This window comes from Felis catus, chromosome B4 (assembly GCF_018350175.1).
Source record: "Felis catus isolate Fca126 chromosome B4, F.catus_Fca126_mat1.0, whole genome shotgun sequence".
Classification (NCBI taxonomy): Eukaryota; Metazoa; Chordata; class Mammalia; order Carnivora; family Felidae; genus Felis; species Felis catus.
The window spans coordinates 71,073,242-71,098,865 of NC_058374.1; the positions used below are offsets into that span (position 1 = coordinate 71,073,242).

The 25,624-nt window shown below is 35.8% G+C and overlaps 1 protein-coding gene and 1 long non-coding RNA gene across 4 annotated transcripts in view; one reads left to right on the plus strand and one right to left on the minus strand.

Moving 5' to 3' along the window:
• LOC111561353 overlaps positions 1 to 10,220 on the plus strand; it is a 37,191-nt gene extending 26,971 nt beyond the window's left edge. Inside the window, exon 2 of the long non-coding RNA XR_002743865.2 lies at positions 9,987 to 10,220. This is a non-coding gene — a long non-coding RNA (uncharacterized LOC111561353). The remainder of the gene's footprint in view (positions 1 to 9,986) is intronic.
• PUS7L (pseudouridine synthase 7 like) overlaps positions 1,170 to 25,624 on the minus strand; it is a 32,111-nt gene continuing 7,656 nt past the window's right edge. For 2 of the 3 annotated variants that reach the window (XM_023256964.2, XM_045061661.1), the window contains 7 exons: positions 16,183 to 16,342; positions 13,451 to 13,643; positions 10,697 to 10,795; positions 8,267 to 8,348; positions 6,846 to 7,126; positions 3,122 to 3,175; positions 1,170 to 2,083 (listed from right to left, as the gene is read on the minus strand). In XM_023256964.2, coding sequence (XP_023112732.1) covers positions 1,757 to 2,083; positions 3,122 to 3,175; positions 6,846 to 7,126; positions 8,267 to 8,348; positions 10,697 to 10,795; positions 13,451 to 13,643; positions 16,183 to 16,342 — 1,196 coding nt within the window. In that variant the 3' untranslated portion in view covers positions 1,170 to 1,756. Of the gene's footprint in view, positions 2,084 to 3,121; positions 3,176 to 6,845; positions 7,127 to 8,266; positions 8,349 to 10,696; positions 10,796 to 13,450; positions 13,644 to 16,182; positions 16,343 to 20,793; positions 21,737 to 25,624 lie in introns of those variants that run through there. The other variant, XM_045061660.1, reaches the window with a different exon arrangement.

Sequence of the window (25,624 nt, forward strand, 5' to 3'; positions counted from 1 at the left end):
CACCCACTCTCTCAAAATAAATAAACTTAAAAAAAAATACTGAAAACACACCCTGTTTAAAAAGATAATATATGTAATGACAAAAAAGACACTTATTTTCATGTTTTTCTCTTCCTTTCCAAACTTGAATCTGTGGATATTTATTTAACAATAACTAAGTACCAGGTATTTTTCCAAGGTGCTTTACATATATGAACTTGGTATGGACTCACTTTACATATATGAACATATATGAACTCACAATAATCCTATGAGGGAGGTATACTACCATTCTCGTTTTATAGATGTTGAAACCAAAGCACACAAAGCTTAAACAACTTGTCCAAGGCCACATGCTACCTGGCAGAGCCAAGGTTCAAACTGGGGGAGTTTGTTCCCAGTAGCTGTGCTTTTAGTCGCTATGCTAAAGTGCCTCTCTTTGAAAGAGCTGCATTCAGTGTTTATACTGCATTTGTAATGTCTATCTTCTGGTTTTGAGGGGCAACATTTTTTTCACATACCTAAAACCTTTATCATCATTTAAAATAATTTTTAATAACTACATGTTTTGCCATCAAGTTGACACATCTCATTTTATTTCGTTATCTAATGCTGGACTTTCAAACTATAATTTCTTTCACTCTGTATAAAAATGTTATAATGAGCAAGTTTTGTGTCGCATGTAACTTTTTTCCTTCTTTTGAATTTTATTTCCTTATGCTACTATACCCAAAATAGTTTCACTGACTTAAGTATATAAAAGTGCCAAATACTGACATACAATGCTCTATACTGCTTTTTAAATGTCACCATATTATACTACCAGCAATGAAAGGATGCTAGACCTTCGAAATCAATATATACCACCACCACCCCAAATTTAACTCATATATATAAGTGGTAAAGGATGGTTTACGATGTGGGATAGTTAAATATTTCAATTTTCAAATAGACAAAATGTTTTCTTCCTCTAGCAACATAAAAGGTGGAGACAATTCTATTACTTGTTGCTTATGAGGTTGTGCTGTCCTGATTCTTTAGTAAGTCTCAAAAAGAGTCAACAACATACCCAAAGTGACTTGTAAGTGCCGGAGCTGGAGTCTGAGCCCAGATCTGTCTGACTCTAAAATTTGTTTTTGATGACAGAGAAAAGAATCACAGAAAGTCAAGAGGGTCAATGTATATCGAGATAAGGAAATTGTATGAAAAATTTTATTTCAATCTTCACCGAAGATTATTTATCTCATAAAGAGGTATATTACCCCGGGGTAGCTACCATAATAGAAATTATATTTCCCTAATGTATTATTCTGATAAATGATTTCAAAAATGGAGAATGCCAATAATAATTAACAAAATGCTTCATTTATCTTTCTCTCTAACCATACGTTTTCATTAAAATCTAGTTTCATCTACATTCTAAGCAAGTAGAGGATATCAACATTACTCCAAACATGTTTTTTTTTACATGTTACCTTGCAGTATTATATGCTCTGAATAGTCCAGAAAGATTGTAAACTTTATAGCACAGAATAAAGGTCACTGAAACATTAGATCATAGAAAGAACATAAGCTTTGCAGTCTTAAATTCAAACGCTGCCACTTACTAGCTCTATGTCCTCTGGAACATCAGCATCAAATTCCTAGTTCCTCAGGATGTTTTGTAATTACAGGAGATAACAATTATAAAGCTCCTGGTAAATGGTAGATGCTCCAGAAATTTTAGCTCCCTCTCTTCTAAAGAATGACAGATACGATTAGATCAAGGCTAATGGTTCTAAAAGTCATGCTTCATTATCTCCCTCAGACAGACCGTGGCATAACACGAAGCATCAAGATCAAAAGAGATCAAAAGAGATAAAGTTGCTTCATCAATGTGGGAACCTTCCATTTTGACATCAGTATCATGTTCTTCCTTTAGTTGGTATGAGACATTGTGGGGACATTTCAATATCTGTCTGTAGCATCCTGGAACATTCAGTTTCAGAGTAGGTACTTTAAACCTACATGTCTGTAGTCCATCTCTGCTAAGTATTTCCTGGTACCACTGCCCTACTTTGTTCTTCGGGTATTGAATATTGTATCCAAGCACTGGAAGAACCACCTGTGTAGAAGGGAAAAAATACAGATGAAACAGCCTTCAGAAAAATACATGATCATTGTAACACTGAGATTTGGTATATGAAATAATCCTTGAGATATGATCATTATGTCTCAGGATATAAACATCACAATCAGCCTAAAACATGCTACTGACCACCACACTACTTTGATTATTTTAAATGCTGCCAGGCAGAGAGCTAACTAAAATCAACAAGGGTTCACAATAACCAAGGTAATCAACTCAAGTCAGATACTACTAGACAAACTATTGTTAATGCAGAAGAGAGGAAACAAGAAGTTCTGGTACATTTAATTAGCCGACAAAGACTTAACCTCAACGTAGTCATTCAATCCTAAAAGCGTATTGTTTCTATAACACAAAGATGAATCCCTACTGTTCAATAATATAACTGGTATTTTGGCTGATGATGTTATATTCTTCTTACTTATTTAAAAACATGAAAGCGAACCACTAGCAGCATATACAGCTGCTTATGCCTTTTGTAAGGCTCTCCTCCTTTGCGGGTGATTTCTAGACATTTTTCTTCAACTACTGGTACCAAACGGTTAGTCAGAAAAAGGAACAAGGTAAAAAAATTCAAATGCACACAACATGAATGGATTTCAAATTAATTATGCTAATTGAAAGAAGCTAGACACAAAAGGCCATATACTATAAGATTCCATTTGACATTCTTTCAAAGGCAAAACTATAGGGACAGAAAATGGACAAGCTCCTGCCAGGGACTAGGGGTACGGGTTGACTAAAACGGGGCACAGGGACATTTTAGGGAGAGATGAAAATGTTACTTTATCTTGATTTCTGTGGTGGTCATTAAGCCTGTATGTGTTTATCGAAACTCTTAGAATTGGAAACTGAGAAGAGTGAATTTTATTATATATAATTGCACCTGAATTAAAAAGTGGTTAAAAAAAAAGGAAGGTAGAGAAGAAAACTAATCAACATTTTGTCTTTTGGACACAATATCTCAATATCTACATTTAGACCAAAGTGATGCCAATTCTTAAGCAAATTTACCTGATGTATTGCATATGTGTTAGCTGATTCCTCTTCTTCAGTTACTAGATGAACCTATTTTTTAAAAACATGACAAAAATATGGATGATTCATTCCCTCAATTTTCCCTGTTATGTATAATTCGACTCCCATGCTGAATATACATGTACCCAAACAAGAGTATGTTCACAATTTGTTTCTAGACTGCATAAAAATTAGAACGCTTCCTGCTTTAACCAAGTCAAATTGGAACACGTAGAGAATGGAGGTAGCTTAACACTCTGAGGTGATAATTTCACCTTATCACCAACTTTTCCTGACTTACAAAGTTGTTATGCTGAATCAAAACTCTACTCTCTGAAAACACCACACCCCCCGCCACCTCTGTCCCCAACAAATATCATAATACTCTCCGAGAAGTGGTGTTTCTCAAAACGTGTTTCACAGAACAGTAATAGGAGGCAGGGGGAAAAAAAAGAGGTATGTGGTAAGTCTGAGAAATGCTGCTATAGGACACTACAGAATAGGTCATTCTGATTTCTCTAACATATGAAACTCAGGTATAAAGGCAGCTGTCATCACTAAACAAGGATGAACAGGACCCCCACCTTCCAAAGCATTCATCACATAATGTAGTGTCCAGATCCCCTCTAACTCTGCTGGCTTTCCCTTCAAGTCTGCCTACTCTAATCAATAGATTAGATGCTTCCCTTTTCTGTTTTTCATTTTGGGTTTGTATGTTTGCTTATTGGTAAGTTTTTTAATTGCTGCACTCAAAAATGGATGTAAAACTCTAGATGTGATCTGACCAAATCCATGGGATGAGGGTCTCTCCTGCATCATCATTTCCAGCTTTTTGTCTTTCACAAACTCATAAGCCTATGAAAATACCAGAAAATGTGGTCAAGTACAGAAGACCATGTTTTGTGTTTGGAGAACTCCCTCCAGATTGATATCAATCAATTTTTTGATTAACAAACATACTTTTGGTGTATGGTTACTCCCCAACTATGAATTCACCTAATTTTTTAATTAACTCACCTAACACATTTCTCTATCTTGTTCACAAAAAATTATAAGAAAATCTACCTTGTGACTTGAAATAAAGGTATATCTGTACCTGTCTAGTAATCCTATCAAGAAGGGAATCACAATAGCGTCCTATAGTTTCCTACAATTTTTAACTGTAGATGCACAACATGATATGCCCCACATACCATTTATTAGAAACTTGATTGTCTTTTTTCTTTTCATATGTTACCATTTTGGATCTGTAAGTCTTGCTTTTTCTTTTCTTAGTACGTACTAATAGAGTATAAATGATTGGTCTTACAATATATACAGACTTTTAGTTTTTTGCTAATAGAAGGAAACTTAGCAAGACATGAGGAAGAAAATGTTCTCGTTTCTCTTACAGCTCCAAAAGAAAAGCAGATACACTTCTGATCCTGCAACTCTCCTTGCAAAATGTTACGTTGAACAAAGTCTTATAAGACATGTATTTCAGAGATTATTACCATATCTTGTCAAAGTAACCTTTAATATCTGAAAATCTGAATTAGTAACGGCTAACTTACTAAATAATGCGTAGCATAGGTCATATTTAAAAGAACATGTTTCCTGGAATATGTGAAAAAAAAACATGATTTTTCAGTATTTATAAAAAGGAGATCACTGATAGCTCTTCTTCCACTCACATGAGGTAAAGTAAAGCCTATAATGCTGTATTTCTTTTTACACAGTTTCAGATGTCTCAGTTAAATGACCATTCTTAGTGATTTATGCTCCCAGTAATCCCTTTCTTGACTAAATATTTATAAGCCACCCACCCATTCAATGAAACAGTGAAGCAGACATCTGTTGCTCTGGCTTATTCAGCCTTTACTCTCTCTTTTCCAGTAGTAGCACCCTCATTACCAGGTCACAAATGTGATTTTTATGGGGTGGTTCCAGGAAGGATCCTTTGGAACATAGGCTTAGCCAATGACATACTCCAGGCCACAATAATTGGTTTGGGCCTGGATATGGGACCCAAGCCTGGTCACTCCTAGCCAGAGAGACCTAATCCCATGGCTTTTATTCCATGGGGGAAAAAAGTCCTCTTCTCTACAAGGTGGTTTTTTGTTTGTTTGTTTTTGTTTGTTTTTGCAGTCACATTAATCTGGGTTTTTGTTTGTTTTTTTAATATAATTTATTGTCAAGTTAGCTAACATACAGAGTATACAGTGTACTCTTGGCTTTGGGGGTAGATTCCCATGATTCATCACTTACACACAAGAGATAAGCTTAGAGATGCTCATGACCATCTTGCCACTAAAAGAATGAGCCAGACTCAGAATGGCTCTAACATAGGAAAGCAGAGCTGAAAGATGAAGAAAAGAAGATAGAGATTATTTAAGAGACTGCTTAACCTCTGGATAGAGCTGCGCCTGAATCAGCGCCTTGGTTATGAGGGCCAATGAATTCCTGTCTGCTTTGCCTTAAGTTAGTTTGAGGTGGATCTCCATTACTTAAAACAAAAACAAAAACAAAACAAACAAAAACCTTAATTCATACATCCAGACTGTGCCATTAATTTAGATAAAGTTTCCTTTACATAGAGTTCAGAGTCTATCTATCTATTTTTCTTCCTTTTTGAAAAACTGGCCCATGTTCTCTCTAGATGCAGACACCTTTTCTATATTCCATGATTTCTCTGCTAGGGACCAATTCAGGCTAGGGTCTTTTTAATTCTGCTACCTATGTCACTTAATCTGTTTCCTCTCCAATCTGGGTCTCAATTTTCATTTCTACAAAATGGGAGTTAGGAAAGAGAGCCTCTAAAACCCTTTTCTCATCTAGAACTCAATGATTTTATGATGTTATATATGAAATTACTACTCAAAATACCTTCACTAACTTTTATAACGTATTTCTGAGACTAACTTGAGATAATGTTATTTTTGCATTTTAATTTATTCTTTGCATTATATATAAAATAAATTTCTTTACTTGATTTATATAATTCAGTTTCATTATTTTAACTGTTCAAGCCCAAGATAAAAATACTAGTTGGACAGAGAGGAAATGGAAAGAGAAACTTTCCATTATAAAAATTTTATAAAATTTATATTATAATTTTTATAATTTATAAAAAAAGCAAGTTGTAAATGGCAATTATATAAAATCACATTTATATAAAATACATCCAAACATTACACACTCTATATACCATCATTATAAAAACTATATTTTTTCCTTTTCATATTTTAAGTTCCGAGCTCCTAAGCCCTGCCTTTGCTTTTATTCATGTTAGCTAAGAGAATAAAAATACACTTTTCTATAGATATTTATGTGAAAGCATAGAAAAAGGTCTAGAAGAAAATATATGAAAAAAACAGAGGTTGATTTCCTGGACACACAATAAGAGTGGTGGCAAGATGACAGCTTTGTATGTAAAGTTTCAATTTTTCACTTTTAATGGCACTATTTTGTGCATTACTTCTGTAATTTTTTTAACGTGTTCTTTAAAGGAAGGTTTACTACGTTTGTACCTTTTACTTAATACCAGTGACTATTTTTATCTTTCTGTTTACAGATAGGTGTTAAACCTCAGTTAACAGCATAGAAGCAGAAGATAAGCAAATAAATACAAGCGAAAAAAATAAAATGTGTGTTTAGTGCTAAATGATTTCTAAAAACGAGCTTCTCTAATATTCCAAGTGCAGTAACAACTCTTTGAAAACTTTGATGAAAGGATACTTACTTTATTATTTGGGAAATGTTCATCGTCAACATCTTCACCCAAACAGACCAAATCACCCTCTACTACTCTTGACCCATAGGTTCCAAGTCTGTAGGATACTGCCTCATTCCAAATTTTACTGCTATATGCATGAACGTAGAATATGCGCATAGAATGGGGAAAAGAGAACCACGCCTGGATACAACCCTCCTCCGTCATGCCAAAGCGATGCAGTGACTCCAACAATGCTCTCTCTCGAACTTTGAATTCAGGCATCAATGAAAGTGTGCCTTTAGCATCCTCTGAAATAAAGAGAAAATCAGTGAGTCAACCACTTTCCTTTAAAGGCCAGTTATAGGTACCTTTATTATGCCCTCTAAATGAGAGGCAATGAACTGTGTCATCTTATAAACTTGAATATGAAGATGATGCTTATTACCAACTATAAACCTAGCTATACCTGAAGAGTTTGTTTGTTTAATAAAGATCATTAGTCATATAGTCCATTCTCCATTCATTTTCCCTGCTTTAAAAAAAAATAGCAAAAAGCACATTAGTAATACCTACTTCAGAATGGAGATAAACTAACTGGAAATTATTCAGAGGACCACTTTTAAAAAAAGCATGAAATAAACCTGTGAGCCTATAGATTTTTAAAGAGCTATTATGAACACTTATATAGAATATTTGGAATAAGAAAGGTTGGATCCTTCATGTATGCTAACAGGCCTTGCTAATGGGGTGCTTTTTAAAATTAAATTGATGGAGTCTACTGCAAAGAGGCTTATTCAGGTAGGAATCCTCATTTTAGTAAATGTGCCACATGTTGCTCATGCACACTGAACTGTATGAATCATTGCCGTACGGACGTTATGTTCTCTGGACTCTAAATAATACAAACACATACGTCATTTCCAGAGTGAAACTCCATGTAGATTGACTCTAGAACCCATACTCATAACCACTTTTCTTTAGTGCTTCTCATTAAACATTCTGCATTATAAACCATCACATTGGGCTAAAGTGTCAAAATTGACAGGGCTGAATGGCGACTAAGCCCAAATCAATGCACAAAGTTTTGGATACAACAAATAATACTTTTATGTAGTTAGTTTTTCAGTCTCCCCAAGTTGTAGCATATACTTCCATCAGTACCAGTTTAGAATTTGGAATTCTTATCTCCTCTGAGGGTACAGACCAAGAAAAACTAAGAAGCTATTTCTCCCCTTACTCCTACCCCGAGGCAAGAGTTAAAACAGACAAGAGTTCTGGATATTTGGCCCAAACTAAAGTGTCTTGGGCATGTAATAAATTATTAAATATATAACATACTATAATCTATTTCCTACCACATTTATGTTGCAATGAATGCCCGCCTAATGACATACATTTATATTATAGATTTGCATGACTATGTATGGGGTAAAGAAACTTTTAAATACCAGTTTGAAGAAAATATTTCTTTGCTCTGTTTACAGGATCATCCAAATCTTCTGGTGTAAGAAATAATTTTACAGCCTCCACCTTTAAAAATCAAGCAAGCAAACATAGTAAATGAAAATGACAAATTACTTTTTTAAAAAATGTTTATTTATTTTTGAGAGAGAAAGCATGAGCAGGGAGGGGCAGAGAGAGGGAGAGAGAGAATCACAAACAGGCTCCATGCTGTCAGCACAGAACCGGATGCTGGGCTCAAACTCACAAATTGCGAGATTATGACCTGAGCCAAAATCAAGAGTCAGATGCTTAATTGACTGAGCCACCCAGGTGGCCGCAAATCACTTTTTTTAAAAAAGATACAAATTCTCTAGCATCGTAAAAAAATAAAAAAAAATAGGCACTTAACCAATGATATTTGGTGCTGCAATTTTATCTTCAAGCTTTCAAAAATTAAACAGTGTTAAATTGGTAAATAAATCTGTACAAAGCAACTTTACACACAGGTTTCAAATATTCTGAACTGGGGCACCTGGGTGGCTCAGTTGGTTGAACATCTGACTTCGGCTCAGGTCATGATCACACAGTTCGTGGGTTTGAGCCCCATGTCAGGCTCTATGCTGACATCTCAGAGCCTGGAGCCTGCTTTGGATTCTGTGTCTCCCTCTCTCTCTACTCCTCTCCCATTCATGCTCTGTCTCTCAAAAATAAATAAAAGTTAAAAAAAATTAAAACAAAATATTCCCAACTGGAAAAAGTGCCTCCCATCACTTCCATATTCTACTTCTGTCATTCCTTATCTCTATCATTGAGTTATGACTGCATGTATGAACTAATGACATAAAACTCAAACCTGACCAACATAGACAACAAAAACAGAGGAGGTAATAAGCATAGGAAAATGGTGAACCACTAATTTCATTCCAGTTCTCAAGTTTTGGAATGCTTTGGTCTTTAAAATAATTGCTAAAATCTTTTTTTTATTGCCAATATTAATATTTTCTTTTGAAAACTAAATAGATTAAAAGATGTTCCTTTTTTTTAATGCTATCTGTGAGGTCCTGTATATTATTATTATTATTATACTGTCTCCAGCATGGTGATTCATAAGTAGGAAAGGATCTTAAAATAGATCATTCAACCTAAAATCCCAGTCTTATTTTACAGTATTCATTCATCCATTCAAACAAATATATGTTAAGAAGCTAATTCATTCAAATAAATATTACTAAGCATCTGTGATGTGCTAGGCACTATGCAGAGTACCAGGGATGGAATGTTGAGCAAGAGAGACATAGTGTTTGTTTACTGGAAAAGATTAAATAAACATTAACAGTAAAATATAATAAAACCTAAGATGGGAAATCCAAGAGGCTTTGAAGTCACAAGATAAGAATAACTCAATTTTTCTTGGGAATGGGATGAGAATTTAAATTGAGATGCAAAGAATATAAAGGTTGGGGAGAAAATGTTTCCAAGGAAAGAAAATATGGCTTTCTAGCATGGGGCCAGCCTCGAAGTTGGCCCCCACTGATCTCCATTCCCTGGTACTCATGCCTCGTGTAGTCCTCTTCTGTACTTACCAGGGTGGATCTGCGTGCCCAGTGAGTAAAACAGAGCAAAAGTGACGATGTCACTTCTAAGATTACATTACAAAAGACACTTCGATTTATGTTGTGGTCTCTCTCTCTCATTCATTTGTGCTCCTGAACTCCTCTCTCATAGGGAAGTCATGCCATGAGCAGTCCCATGATGGGAAACTAATGCTTCCTGCCAAAAGCAGAGTGTGCTTGGAAGGAGATCCTCTGCGCCTCGTCAATTCATCAAAGACTATAACCCTGGCTGACAGTGTGACTGCACACCATGAGACACCCTGATGCTGCAACACCCAGCTCGGCTGCTCCCAGATGCCTGACCCTCAGAGACAGTGAGATAATAAATGCTCGTCATTATAGACGATGCAGTTTGCAAGTAGTTTGTTTGTTATACAGCAACAATTGACAGCTAAAGCTCTAGCAAAATTAAAAAAAAAATGAGAAGCACAGAATATGAAGTTTAAAAGAGGGGACAGCTTTTGTTTAAATGCTATAAGAAATGTGAATTTTGCATCATCGGATGCCATATTTCTGGAATTATAGGGTGTTACGTTTCCTCCAAATCCTCCATTCACTTCATTAAGAATTTGGTGAGTGCTCATCAATTCTCTGTTAAGTCTCAAGTATTAAACACAGGGACATCACATACAATTCACTTTATTACAGTGTGATACTCAGACTACAATAGCTGCTCATAAATGTTCAATAATGTAGCATATGGTGTATGTATGTGTGTACATATGCATTCACATGCTGGGTTAACAAAGCAAAGGGCTGGGTTACGTAGTAAGTATAACTGACAAAACAAATCAGAGCAGAGTGTTTTTTTTTAATCCATACCATTTCACTCTTCAGCAAAGCCAATCCAATCTGGTCAGTGTGAACTTTCCTTCCCATCCCAAATCTCTGCGGTCCATAGTAATTTACAAACCCTTTATTCTACAAATACAAGAAAATCAATCATTAAAAGCATATTATTATGTGAGCACTGGGTGTTGTATGTAAGCGATAAACCACGGGAATCTACCCCCAAAACCAAGAGCGCACTGTATACAATGTTAGCCAATTTGACAATAAATTGTATTAAAAAAAATTAAAAACTAAAATTAAAAAAAAAAAAAGCATATTGTTATGGACTGCATGCCTGTATATCCCCCAAAATTCATACGTTGAAATCCTAACCTCCAATGTGATGGTATTTGGAGGTGGGGACTCTGGGAGGTAATCAAAGCTCTCATGAATGGGATCAGTGCCCTTCTAAGAAAAGACCTTGGAGCTAGCTCACTCTATTTCCACCATGTGAGAATACAACACAAAGACAAGGCTGGCACCCTGATCTCAGGCTTCCAGCCTCCAGCATGATACAAAATATATTTCTGTGATTTAAAAGTCACCCAGTCTATGGGTCTTTGTCATAGGCCCAAAATGACTACAACAAATTAATAGAATTATTGTGTCAGATATCTAATCAAGTTTCCTCCTCATATTTATTTTAATAAAAGAATACTGTAATCAGCAATATACACATGAGAACCAAATGGTCTGAGATATGCTATACAATTAAAGAAAAGAAAGAAGAAAAACAAACAATTAAAAGTTAGAAAATAAGGCCAGCAAAAAAAAAGCCTTAAAAAATAGGTCAGCTTTCCATTCATATTACTGAAGGGTATTCTAGGATGCAGGACTTTCAATGCTAAAATTGGGGAAGTTCTGGGAAAACTGGGATGAACTGGTTACTGAGTGTGATCTTTGCTCTAAAGCTCTTTCTGATTCTGAGATGCTCCTGTTGTCTGAAGATGCTGGGAATAAGCAATACATTTACTTCAAACCCAGCAAGTCTTAGTTCCTTTATACAGAACAATTCATTTTTTAATTATCTCAGTTTCTAAAGACCTGAGTCAAGAGAATGACATGGCATCACTTCCCCAAGAACAGAAAATTGTAAATTACTCTGCAACCTTAAAGACAATAATAGTCAGTGGTTAAACATGCTCTCACAAGGAAAACATCAGGGCCCAGATGGTTTCTTGAAAGATAAGAGTCTTCCACACTCACTTTATGAGAGGAGATCATATTTATTCATTCAGCAATTATTACTTCAAATTTGGAAAAATAATATCAAATAATATCCTCGAATAACCAGAAGAGTTTTAAATACCCCTTCAAATTACTTAGGGCTGGATAAAACAAAAGGTTTCTAGTGGTCAAAGTTATAACCGTCTAAAACAAAACTTCAAAGACTTCTTATTTTCAGAACTAAAGGAAAGTTAGCTAAAGCTAAAACCATTTCTAATGGGGATTTTATAACTAGCAATTGTGTATCCATAAGTTCCAAATGAAAGACAGGCAATAAATGCTATCAGACTTCAGAGAAACTTTCTCCCCTTTTTAAGGGATATTATTTTAGTAGCAGTTTTTCAGGACAGAGAAAAGAATTTTAGATACAGAAGTAAGGGAAAAACAACCATATAAGGAGTATACAATCAAAGAGTGTCTATGCACAGGTAAATGTGCTGAATTTTAAAAATCTTTATTAGAAGTCATTTTCCTGACTATAAGGCATAATAACTGATTAAAAACCTGGCTTTTTGTTTGCTTTTCTTTGGAGAGGAATAAAACTGTGTAAAAAGGTCTTTGTGGTCAGAATCTTATATCAGTGTTTCTTAATGTTAGCTGTAGAGTAAAAGCAGCTAGGGAGTTTTTAAAAAATATTAATAAACTAAGCTGCATTCCCAAATATTCTTATTTAATTGGTTTGGGGGTAGAGATTGACTACTGAGATTGCGTACAAGCATCCCAGATTGAGGATTACTGGTCTAGATCAGAACTTGTCAAACTACTAATGGCCTATAAGTCAAATGCGGCCCTACATCTATTTTTGTAAATAAAGTTTTATTGGAACACAACCATGCTCATTCATTTATGTATTGTCTATGGCTGCTTCCACACAAATGGCAGTATAGTGGCTGCACAAGAGACCATATGCCTAGCCCTCTACAGAAAAAGTTTGCTAACCATACTCTAGATGATCAGACTGAAGGCTATGGTATGTTTAGATGCCTGGCAAATGTCACTTATATGTTTATGTTAAATAGCTTTTTATTGCAAGACATAATAAAATGTATGTGACTTACTACACTGAAAAAAATCATAGACTAAAAAGAAAAAGATTGTATATAATTCTGATAAGTAATGTAACTATTTACCAAAGATTTCTGAAAAAAATTACTGAACAAATTTCCAAAAAAAAATAATCCTTTTGCCTAAAATACTACTCTATATGGCATGTGCTAAACATACAAATAACAACAAAAAAACCTACCCCTGTTCTTATATAGATAGCTTCCCCCTCCCCACACACTCTGGATAACACTATATGTTACATTTTTAAAAATCACATTACAGCTGTTTTTTAATACAAAAATATACTACCAAGAAAATTAAAAATAAGCTAAATGTCCCTGTCATTTTTTAAATAATTACATATACACATTTAAAAAAAGGTACAAAAGAAAAAGTTTTTCTTCCTGCCTCAGTGTAAAGAGGACTATAAACATTTTCCTATAACATTATTTTAAAATTGAGTTTTCTTACCTTAACATTTTCTATTGCCTCTAAAATTCTGTCTTTCAGGTTTGCAGAGTCATTTATCTGGTTTTTTAAATTTCTGATGACAATATCAAAGTGATTTCCTTTGAGCTGACCAAGTCTAAGGGAATCATCTATAGATCGAATATTAAACACATTCATTTTTTTCTTTTCAATTTCTTTTTCAATATTTTTCAACCTATAAATGATAAATCATATAGACTCAGTTAAATCTTACATTTAAAAATTAACGTAAGTTTAAATGACAGTTGCCAGACAACCACTTATACCAGAACACCTAAAAATTTTAAAGTTAATGTTATTTCAACGAATGTGCAATAAAAAACCCATTACTATAGGATCATATTAACAGAGTTGTTTTATGACCTGAAACACATACTCCCAATGCTATCACTTTATCTGTGCCTTCTGACTTCTCCTTAATTTAACTGGTAAAAACCTCTTAACTGTTCTAGTCTTCCTGTCCTCAGACTTTGTTCCTTTCCTCCTCAGTCTCTCTTCCTCCAACATTACTAAGAAAAACAAGTAGCACCAGAGGATTTTACTAAAATTCTGCTCTGAACACTTTTTCTTTAATATTTATTTTTGAGAGGGGGGGAGGGGCAGAGAGAGAGGGAGACACAGAATCCAAAGCAGGCTCCAGGTTCTGAGCTGTCAGCACAGAGCCCGATGTGGGGCTCGAACTCATGAACCATGAGACCACAACCTGAGCAGAAATCAGATCTTCAAACGAATGAGCCACCCAGGCGCCCCTGCTCTGAACATTTTCTTACTCAAACTTTCAATTCTTTCCCAAGTCTAAAGAATAGATTCCAATTATTAGCACACCTTTAAAGACTCTGTAAGAAAGCATTTTCTTTACATTCATATTTTCTGTCATACTTAAAGGAACTATCTGTTTTATCAGGTAGGTAGTTAACTTACTGCTCGTCCAAATACATCTTCAAGTTTTTTTCATCTGCTAAAATCTTACTATTACTTGAAGGGTAATTAAAATCCTATACCCATTAGCCAAATCAAAGGGCTCTCTCCTCCTAGGAATTAATAATATTTTGTCTTTAGTAGTTGAAAACCAGTTTCTAACATCTAAATATCTTTGAAAGCTAAAGTCTTTCTCTCTTACTATACTGTACTTTAAAAAAATTTTTTTTGTTGTTTATTTATTTTTGAGAGAGAGACAGAGACAGAGCATGGGTCAGGGAGGGACAAAAAGAGGGAAACAGAACTTGAAGCAAGCTCCAGGCTGCTGAATCACTATGCTGTGTATCTGACACTAATGTAATATTTTGTGTCAAGTATACTAAAAAAAAAAAAAAAAGAAAAGAAAAGAAAAAAAAGAGGTTACTGTGGCTATTCTGAGTAGTGAAATTATTAGTGACTTTTAACTTCATTCTTACATTATTCTATTTTCTGAATCTACTGTAATAAATACGTATTTATTTTACAATTACAAAAAATATTTTTAAAATTTGAGAAAGCTGAAAGGAGGTTAATTTGAATACTTTGCTCTTCATTTAATGAGGATTTATTTTATTTATTTATTTTTTTAACGTTTATTTATTTTTGAGACAGAGACAGAGCGTGAACGGGGGTGGGTCAGAGAGAGGGAGACACAGAATCTGAAACAGGCTCCAGGCTCTGAGCTGTCAGCACAGAGCCCGACGCGGGGCTCAAACTCACAGACCGTGAGATTGTGACCTGAGCCCAAGTCGGCCGCTCAACCGACTGAGCCACCCAGGCGCCCCGAGGATTTATTTTAAATGTAAGGAACCATGACGATAAAAGCATAAAAAGTATTATAGTAATTAAAAATACATACATTTGTAACACACTGTCCTGAATATAAATGCATATTCAAATATGGTACAGGGTATTTTTTAAACCTTTAATTTTATGTCATCTCTATACCCAACACAGGGCTTGAACTTACAACCCTGAGATCAAGAGTCACAGGCTATACCGACTGTGCCAGCCAGGCACTGGTACAGGATTTTTAGAAACAATTCAGATCATTTAAAATCTTCCACTTCTCAAAGTGTCTGTCTTAAAACAACCTATATTTGTAGTATAAATTTAATGTTAATTTATTTTTGAGAGAGAGACAGAAAGAGAGAGAGTCCGAGTAGGGGAGGAACAGAGAGAGAGGGAGACACAGAATTGGAAGCAGGCTGCAGGCTCTGAGCTGTCAGAACAGAGCCCAACATGGGGCTCAAACCCACAAACTGGGAGATCATAACCTGAGCCGAAGTCAGACGCTTAACCAACTGAGCCACTCAGGCGCCCCTTCAGTGTAAATTTAAGACATAATGCTATTTAGATGATAATTATATTATTAAAGAATGCTGTTCAGTAAGCTTTCAATCAATTAATTACTATTGGAGCGCCTGGGTGGCTCAGTCGGTTGAGCGGCCGACTTCAGCTCAGGTCATGATCTCGCAGTTCTTGAGTTCAAGCCCCGCGTCGGGCTCTGTGCTGACAGCTCAGAGCCTGGAGCCTGCTTCCAATTCTGTGTCTCTCTCTCCCTGCCCCTTCCCCGCTCATGCTCTGTCTCTCTCTGTCTCTCAAAGATGAATAAACGTTAAAAAAAAAATTTTTTTTAATTACTATTGATAGTGAGGTTAATATGTTCCTAGTGTTCTGATTTTTTAAATCTTACATTTATGTATCTGATGCAATAAGATAGAAAAGTTCTATCTTATAAAGTAATGTCATATTACCTCTCTGGAGTCACTTTTCTAACAACCATTGCTTGATAGGTGACAGCTTTCTTGTCTTTAAGGCCTGCATAACTAAAATCTGAAGGAATCACACCAAGTTTCATAGCTAAAAAACCAACTGCTTCAAACATTTCCAGATTTTCTTTCCGTAGCGTAAAGGCTGAAACAAAGAAAAACCCAAGATTACACACACACACATACACACACACACACACACACACACACACACACACACACACACACCAGCTGTGATACATCAATTACATTCTTAGTAGACCAACAGGTTAATATAATGAATCAAATTATTCATTTAAGTAGGTATAAGTATTTTTTAGTCAAGATACAAAATCAGTGTCTTAGATTACAACTATCATTTAAAAAATACTAACTGGCTCAGCAAAGGCTTACAGAAAAAAACATCTAAATTCCTTAACTGGGCATTCATATCTGGCCACAATCTCCCTTTTCAGTCTCCACATGTGCCACTTCCATTCATGTATCTCATACAACCCAGAGACTATCTCATAATTCCTGGATGGACTAGAGCCTTCCACAGCTTTGTACTTGCGCACATTTGAATCCCTCTGTTTAAATGTGTTCCTCCCATTTTACTTGCAATGCTTGTATGCACTACTCATGATCCAACAACAGCAGCAGTTCTCTCTCAAATTCTTTCCAAGTTCCCCACACTGAATGCTCCTAAGCAGGGATCGTGTTGGTTTTCTCAATCGTTAACACCCACAGCCTAACACACAGTAAGTATGCAGATAATTGTCAAGTGAATGAATAAATAAACTCCACAACATGTTGATGACATAATCTGGCATGTCTCCACAAGTTGTCATTATGGATATCATGACACTTGCCATTATAATTTATCTCTTTATGTTTGTCCGCCCCACAAACTGGTAGTTCCAGGACAGCAAACCAGTAGATAGAAGGGTGCTTGCCTTGCGGTAGGTGCTTAAAATGTCTACCAGATGACACGGTGGGAGTGAGATTATGGAGGTAGGGAGAAGGAACAAGCCCAGTACCAACTAACACCAAAGAAGTTCTCCCATATGCTGGCCTACATAACCCATCAGCATTGATAGTAACAAAATACCACAACCCACAGGTCACCATATTTACATATTAAGATACATCAAACTATTGCCCTCTTCCCTCAAGTCATGAAATGGAAACACAGGGTTTTTTGCAAAATAATTTATATTTTGTTCAGTTGTCATAATTGTCATCGGCAGCTACAAGGGTCTCTGTGAATAATGAGTACTCTAGGAAAAATGAACATTAAACATAAACATGATTCAGGAAGTAGAAGGATGTGAACTCTACCTATCTATCTATCTATAAATATATAAAATAGCTAAACAAGAGCTTATCATATCCACACTTTAGAATATCATGCAGTTGTTTAAAAGAATGGGGAAGACCTGTTATTTATATCTCCTAATGAATAATCTCTAAAAACATGAAAATAGCAGGTTTCAAAAATATGCATAGTGCATATAATTTATGTAAAAGTTTTAAAAATCTACAATGCAATATTGTATATTTTCAATGTTTTAATTTTTATAAGAAAAATATTTTTGCTTGCACATTTAAGAATTGTTAAAGTATAAACAGATATAATTTCTGAAGAATATTCAGGCACTATCCATTACTTTCTAGATATTTTTTACCACTAGGGCCATTATTTTTTATACGATCATACAGCTTCCTAGATTTCTCCAAATTTTCTATTATAGCAGTGATAAGTTAAATTTACTATGACTTCTGTTATTCTTAAAGAACTGATAAAAGAAGTAAAAGAAAGGAAAGAATCATACACGTCAATTCTGTGTCTAAGTTACAATCTGTTCTTTACACTTTCAGGTTATCTTAACCAAATGGATTCGAATATAAACGTCTTAGTCCAAGACTGCCGTTTATATCACCTGTTTCAAATAAAATGAAATGAAAAGCCCATATTTAAAATGTAGAGAAATTAAACCTCAAAATATCTCAGCTTTTTTCATGATAGGATTTAATTATACAGTTTAAATAAAATGATTTAGGAAGATGTGCTAGGCTAAGGATACAATGGTCAATAAAAAAAAAAAAAAAATGATCACTGTCTTGGAAGCATTTAGTCCTAGGAGGCCTAAAAGAATTTGAGGAAGAAGTGTCTCTGGAGGTTTAAAGAATGAACAGAAGCATGGCAAACAGCCAAAGCAATAAGAAAGATAGAAATATCAAATATTTCTGTTTTTGTAAGATTTATGGGACCTTATTATTTCATAGGGTCTATAATGTTCTCCCTTTCCCAAGTACATACCTGTGTGAAGCTAAGTTTTGTTCTTTTGATTCATTCAAAACAAGAAATTCCAACAGACTGAATGCAAGAACAGATATGAGAATCCAGCTGACTTCTATGAAATCAGGCATTAGAAAGATTTGCAGAACTGTAAAACACTGCTTCTTGTCACTAATTTATAGTTGAAATGTTTTTTTATTAAAATTCTTATCATTTTAATAGTAATAGATTATTTTAAACAACTTCATACATTAAATTTTTTTTTAAATTGAAGTATAGTTGACAAACAATATTACTTTAGTTTCAGGTATACAACATGGTGGTCCAACGATTTTTCTGTTTTAATAGGTTAGATATCAATAGGTAATAAACACACAAACGAAAGTTGTTTGTGGTCTCCGATAACTTATAAGAGCTATCCCCTTCAGATGTCCTAGAACCAAAATGTCTGAGAGTCAATTAGGAACATTTTGAAAAAATACAGGTAGCCCCTCAAGTATATCAAATTTGTGGAACTAGACAGAAGTCACTAAAATATTTTTTGAATATTTTTTAACGTTTATTTATTTTTAAGAGAGACAGACAGAATGTGAGCAGGGAAAAGGCAGAAAGAGAGGGAGACACAGAATCTAGAGCAGACTCCAGGCTTTGAGCTGTCAGCACAGAGCCCGACGCGGGGCTCAAACTCATGAACCCTGAGATCATGACCTGAGCTGATGTCGGACACTTAACCAACTGAGTCACCCAGGCACCCAAGTCACTAAAATACCTGAAGAGTAAAAGAAATGCAAAATTCGGTCAAGTGTTGCAGCAGCAGGGCTAGGTGTCACAAACTTTTCAAAGTAGACCAGGAAACTGTATTCCAAAAAAGAAGGCCAAGAAACAAATCCTTAAAAGTTTTGAAGTTTATGTATTTGGTAATTAGGGTTTAAGGTGTCAAATCTACCCCTGACAATGTGGGTATGTCACTCACTAGCTGTTAAGCAAGCTCAGCCATGTAGGAAGGAACCTCTAAATTGTCTGAAATTATATCATTTGTTGCGGATTAGCCGTAGAGCATAAGCACTTTTTATTTCATTTGTGAGGATTTAGAACTTAGAATAGGAATATTAAGGAGAATCAAACCCATAATTTTAGTGTTTGTATAAATGAATCTGTGTCTTACATACTTGGAATGTTTAAGAGAATGAGACTCCCATATATTCCAATTACAAATGTCTAATTGATTTAAATTTGTCTTTTTACATTGAAATCTCATTAAGTTAGTAACTAATAAGGAAACAACACAGGAAAACTTAAAGATCACCAAATTTATAAGTTTAATTTATAACATTTTCTTAAATACTTGGAAAAAGTGAAGTGTTTAAAAAGAAAACCAACTATGCTAAATTTTAAAATTCGCTTTTAGAGGGGCATCTGGGTGGCTCAGTCAGTTAAGTGTCCAACTTTGGCCCAGGTCATGGTCTCGTGGTTCGTGGGCTTGAGCCCTGTGTCCGGCTCTGTACTGACAGCTCAGAGACTGGAGCCTGCTTTGGATTCTGTGTCTCCCTCTCTCTCTGTTCCTCCTTGGCTTGCACTCTATTTCTCTTTCTCTCTCTCAAAAAAAAAAAAGATTAAAAAAATTAAAATAAAATTCACTTTTAGAGAATTCCACTTGTTAGAATAATTGGTACTAGATTCAACCTCCCACTGTAAACAAATAGAAAGGTGGACAAAACACAAGAAACACCCGTTTTTAGACACTGGAGAACAGGCAGCATAGAACTATGATCCAAAAAGAAAAGGAAAACAAAGTAAGTGAGTCCTAAAATACTGTTTGTTTGTTTGTTTGTTTGTTTGTTTGTTTGTTTTTGGCATAGAGATATTTACTTGACCACAGCACATGGAGGAGGAATCCAGGGAGAACACAGTGGTTGTACTGAATTAAAAGGGTGGAGGTTAGAGTTCAGGAAGGCTGAGTGGGCTGGAATTCACAGGGCAGAGTTCTAGATAAGAGGAAGCTATGTGTGCACAAAGAGTTCCAGAAATCTGCATAGGTGATCCCTTGAGGTGTTTGCTTTTTAGTAATCTGCACATACCTAGGATTAATTGCTATATACTATTTATCTAATGTTGCATAACAGGTCACTGCAAACCTCAGTGGCTTACAGTGTTCATTTATTTCTCATAGCGCCTGTGGGTCAGAGATTCAAGAGCAGCTTGGTTTGGTGGTTTGAGTTCATGCTCTCTCAAGAGGCTGCAGTTAGAAGTGGCTGAGAATATAGTTATTCAAAAGCCTGACAGGAGCTGAAGGATCCATTTCCAAGGGGACTCACCTACATGGCTGGCAAGTTGTATTGGCAGTTGGCTACAGCCCTCAGCCCTCCAGTGAGCCATATGTATATCTTCACAGTATAGTAGCCGGCTTACCCTACAATGAGCAATCCAAGAAACATGGGCAAAAAGTATAATGCTACCTATGATCTAGCCTTAGAAGACACATACACCATCACTTGTGTCATATTCTACTGGCAGCAAAAGCCACTCTGTGTGAGTACCAGGAGAAGAGCATTAAGAATCTTGGGGTTGAGAACTACGATCCACCTTTTGGCTCGAATACTTTTAGTACGACCACACAAACCCCCAATTCAAAACATACTCATTCCTTCCCAAGGCCTCCAACACTCATACGATTAAAACAGTTCAAATTCTAGCATTTTTTTTTTATCTAAATCAGGCCCAGCTATAGATAAGGTTCCTTGAATACATATCAAATCAGAATCCTCAAATACAATTTCTCTTAATATGAAGGCTCTGAAGGACCGTGACACAAAGAGACAAATCTGCTTTTCACACACCTTGAAATGTTGAAACACACATAGGACAAGTGCTATATACTCTTTATTCAACCTGGGGTGTGGGGGTGGGGGAGGATAGATATACCTACAAGTTACTCTTACACAGCAGTTCTGAATCCAGCCAGGTGTATGTTGTTGTTCCTTTATTAGCATTCAGTCCTCCCAGTATCTGGGAATAATTACTATAGCTCTAGAGTCCACTTTTGGGTGTCAATTTTGCCCTCCAAGTGAAACTTCCTCTTCCGTAAAAGTTACCTATTTATAATGCAGTAGTTTTCTTAGCCCAATTCCTGCCTTTGAAAGTCTGGCAGTACTGGGGTGCCTAGGCGGCTCAGTCAGTTAAGTGCCAAACTTCGACTCAGGTCATGATCTTGCAGTCCATGAGTTCAAGCCCTGTATCAGTCTCTGTGCAGGCAGCTCAGAGCCTGGAGCCTCTTTGGATTCTGTGTCTCCCTCTCTCTCTGCCCCTCCCCAGCTCATGCTTTGTCTGTCTCTCTCAAAAATAAACAAACATTAAATAATAATAATAATAATAAATAAATACAAAATAAAAGTTTGGTAGTACAAAGGCCTCTGTTTATTTTGTACTGTCTTTGACCTTTTCAAAAACTATGTGGGTTCACTCTATTAGACAAGGATACACTCAAATTTTGTGAAGACCAGATGTTTTCAACTTAGGGCTTCTACTGAAGATACTGAGGGAAAATGTCCCCTAAATCCTTAGGGGTATTACTGTTTAACACAGGGGATCCTTGAATCATGCCCTTCAAGTCCCCAGAGGGCCTTTGCCTGTCTGAATCATTCTGAGACACTGGTAGAGGTTTGTGCAAAAATTTTAAAAAAGGATTTCACAGTTCACACCCTAGATTTCCTTGCTAGAACATGTCCTGACCTTGCCATGATTTTCTCTTTGTCTGGAAGCCATTTCTTAATTTAAACATAATGTGCCATCTTAAGAAACTGGGGATTTTTTTTTTTTTTTGAAGAAAAAAAAATGATTTTGAACACAGTGAGTTCTAGCTCCTTTATATCTAGCAGTTTTTCCTTTAGAATTTTACTACAAGCAGTATAAAAGAAGCCTTCAACACTTTGCCTACAAATCTCTTTAGCTACAGTGCTCCTCTTTAGAAACATTTCTACTTTCCATTTTACTGCCTACAACAAGGTTGCCAAACTTTGTGTCACTACATAACAAGTATTCCTTTCTTCCAGGTTCTAATAATACTGTCCCTTCCTTTAAACTGTCCTTGATAGCCTCCCTGAGGTAACTTCAAACATCTGCCTGCCAACAGGTCCAAAGACATTGCTACCACAAGTTTTAGGCTTTTGTTATAGAAGCAACTCATTTCTGGTACCAAAATATGTTATTTAATGCTGCACAATAAATCACCCCAAATTTTAGTGACATACAATAATAAGCATTTCCTATCTGTTATGGACTGAATATCTGCATCACCACCACCACCCCCAATCCTCAAATTCCTATGTCAAAGTACTAGTCCCAGTGTGGCTGAATTTGGAGACGGGACCCATAAGAAAGCAATTAACATTAAATTATGTCATAAGGGTGGGGCCCTGATTCAATAGGATTAGTGTCCTTATAAGAAGAGACATCAGAGAGCTCCCTTCCTCTCTCTTAATTTCCCTCTCCATGTGTGCACAAAGAAGAGGTCATCTGGGCACATAGTAAAAAGATGGCTGTCTACAACCCAACAGGACAACCTTTACTAAACATCAACCCTGCTGGTACCTTGATCTTGGACCCCCAGTCTCCAGAACTGTAAGAAAATAAATGCCTACTGTTTAAGCCACTCAATATATGGTATTTTGTTACAGCAGTCTGAGAAGACCAACATACTATTCCAGCAGTTTCTGTGGGGCAGGAATTCAGAAGTTGGACCGCTTTGGCTTGAGGGATACTATGAAGTTGCAGTCAAATATTAACTGAAGCTAAAGGTCATGTCCAAAGTGGCTCACTCACATCAGTGGCTAAGTAGATGCTGGCTAGTGATGGGAAACATCAGTTTCTCCCTATAGGGCTTCTTGAGTGTTTTCAAGGTATGCTGTCTTGGTTCTGTCAGAATAAGTAATATGAAATGCCTTTTATGACCTAGCCTCAGAAGTCACTCACTATGGCTGCCATATTCTATTACTTAGACAGGATGGCCCTGATTCATTGTGGGTGGGCATTACAAAAGGTCATGAATATCAGTAGTTGAGGATCACTGGGGGCTATCTGAATGCTGGCTACCACATTCCACCAGGCTAAACGATGAAATATTAGGCATTTGTAATCTAGTCAATTTGTAATCTCTTTGTCAGAGATTATACAAAGCTGGAGAGCAGCCAAAGAGAACAGAGAGGAGAAATCTAACTAAATAGCAAGGGCATGCAGGAGAAGCCACAGAAGGATCATGCTATAATAGTAGAACTATATGACTGACAGCTCTAGAGTAAAGCCTACTCTAGACCTCCCTTAGTCAAACTCAAAATGAAGCCTCAAATGCATTTGCAAATTACTTCCTACCCGTTAAAGCAAAATTCAACACTCTTTAAATGAAGACAACATAATCCAGACAGTCAACAAGTAACACTCACTAAGTTTGACCTTCAAAAAATATTACTAAACATGCAAAGAAGCAGGAAAATATGACCCACAACACAACTAAAAGACATTCACTAGAAGCACATCCAGAAATGACAGCAACAGAATTAGCAGACATTTTTTAAAGACCTATTGGGGCGCCTGGGTGGCGCAGTCGGTTAAGCGTCCGACTTCAGCCAGGTCACGATCTCGCGGTCCGTGAGTTCCAGCCCCGCGTCAGGCTCTGGGCTAATGGCTCGGAGCCTGGAGCCTGTTTCCGATTCTGTGTCTCCCTCTCTCTCTGCCCCTCCCCCATTCATGTTCTGTCTCTCTCTGTCCCAAAAAAAATAAATAAACGTTGAAAAAAAAAATTTAAAGACCTATTAAAAATAGGCTCAAAGATTATAGGAAAACATAAACATAATAAGTTGAAGACCTAAGAAAGAACTAAATGACACTTCTAGAGCTGGAAAATGCAATTCTTAAAATAAAAATTTCACTGGATGTTTAAATCTTTCATATATTTTCTTCTGCAAAAAGTATTCTAGGAAAATGGATATGGTGCTATCTCAAAAAATTAAATACAGAATTACCATATGACCCAGCAATTACACTTCTGGGTACACATCCAAAAGAACTAAGAACAGGGACTTGAACAGATATTTTTACAGCCATGTTCATAGCAGTATTATTCACAATAGACAAACGATAGAAATAACACATGCCCATTGGCAGATGAATGGGTAAATAAAATGTGGTATATATACATATAATATTTTTCAGTCTTTAAAGGAAGGAAGTTCTAACACATGTACAACATAGATGAATCTTGAAGATCTTCAGCTAAGTGATATGTGCCAGTCACAACTTGGCAAATATTTTATGATTCCACTTATCTGAGATACCTGGAGTAGTCAAATTCATAGAGACAGAAAGTGGGATGGTGGTTGCCAGTGGCTGGTGGAGAGGAGAATGGCAAGTTACTGTTTAATGGGTATACAGTTTCAGTTTGGGAAGATAAAAAAGTTCTGAAGATAAATGATGGTAATGGTTGTAAAACAATATGAATGTGCTCAATACCATTGAACCGTACACTTAAAGGTAGTTAAAATGGTAAATTTTGTTACATATACCTTATAACAACTAAAATTAAAAAGTGTTTTAAGTGTTCTACTTTTTAGATAGGCCTACTTATTAAGAAATTTTTTTATATGAGCTATTTTTTTCTTAAAAAAGGGTGGCCTTTGCAAAATCTGAGATAAGTATACTTTACCTTTGTCTTTTTCTTTGTTCTTGGACTTGTGGATATCCCGATATCTTCATACTATTCTCTGGAGTAGTACCATCAATTCCTCCCCTTAACTTATCCCTCCAATTACTCATAGATTTTGTAAAACTAATTTACACTAATATATAAAAAGTTTCCATAATTTTTTAGTTCATTAATTCAAGGTAATGCTGTTAGAATTTCAAATAGTATAAAATCTATAACTGCTTAAATCACTTAACTGCAATTCTCCCTTCCACATGTAAAACTAGTTTTGTTTTTTCCTTCAAAACAGATTTATCTATTACCATTTACTGCATGCCTCATGTATCAAGTCCTATACCAGCAGTTTTCTCATGGATAAGGCAAGTCACACAACCAGACAGAAATTTCCAGGAGAGACACCAACATTTGGATAACTATTACATACTAAACATTTTCATTATTTAATTGTTAGA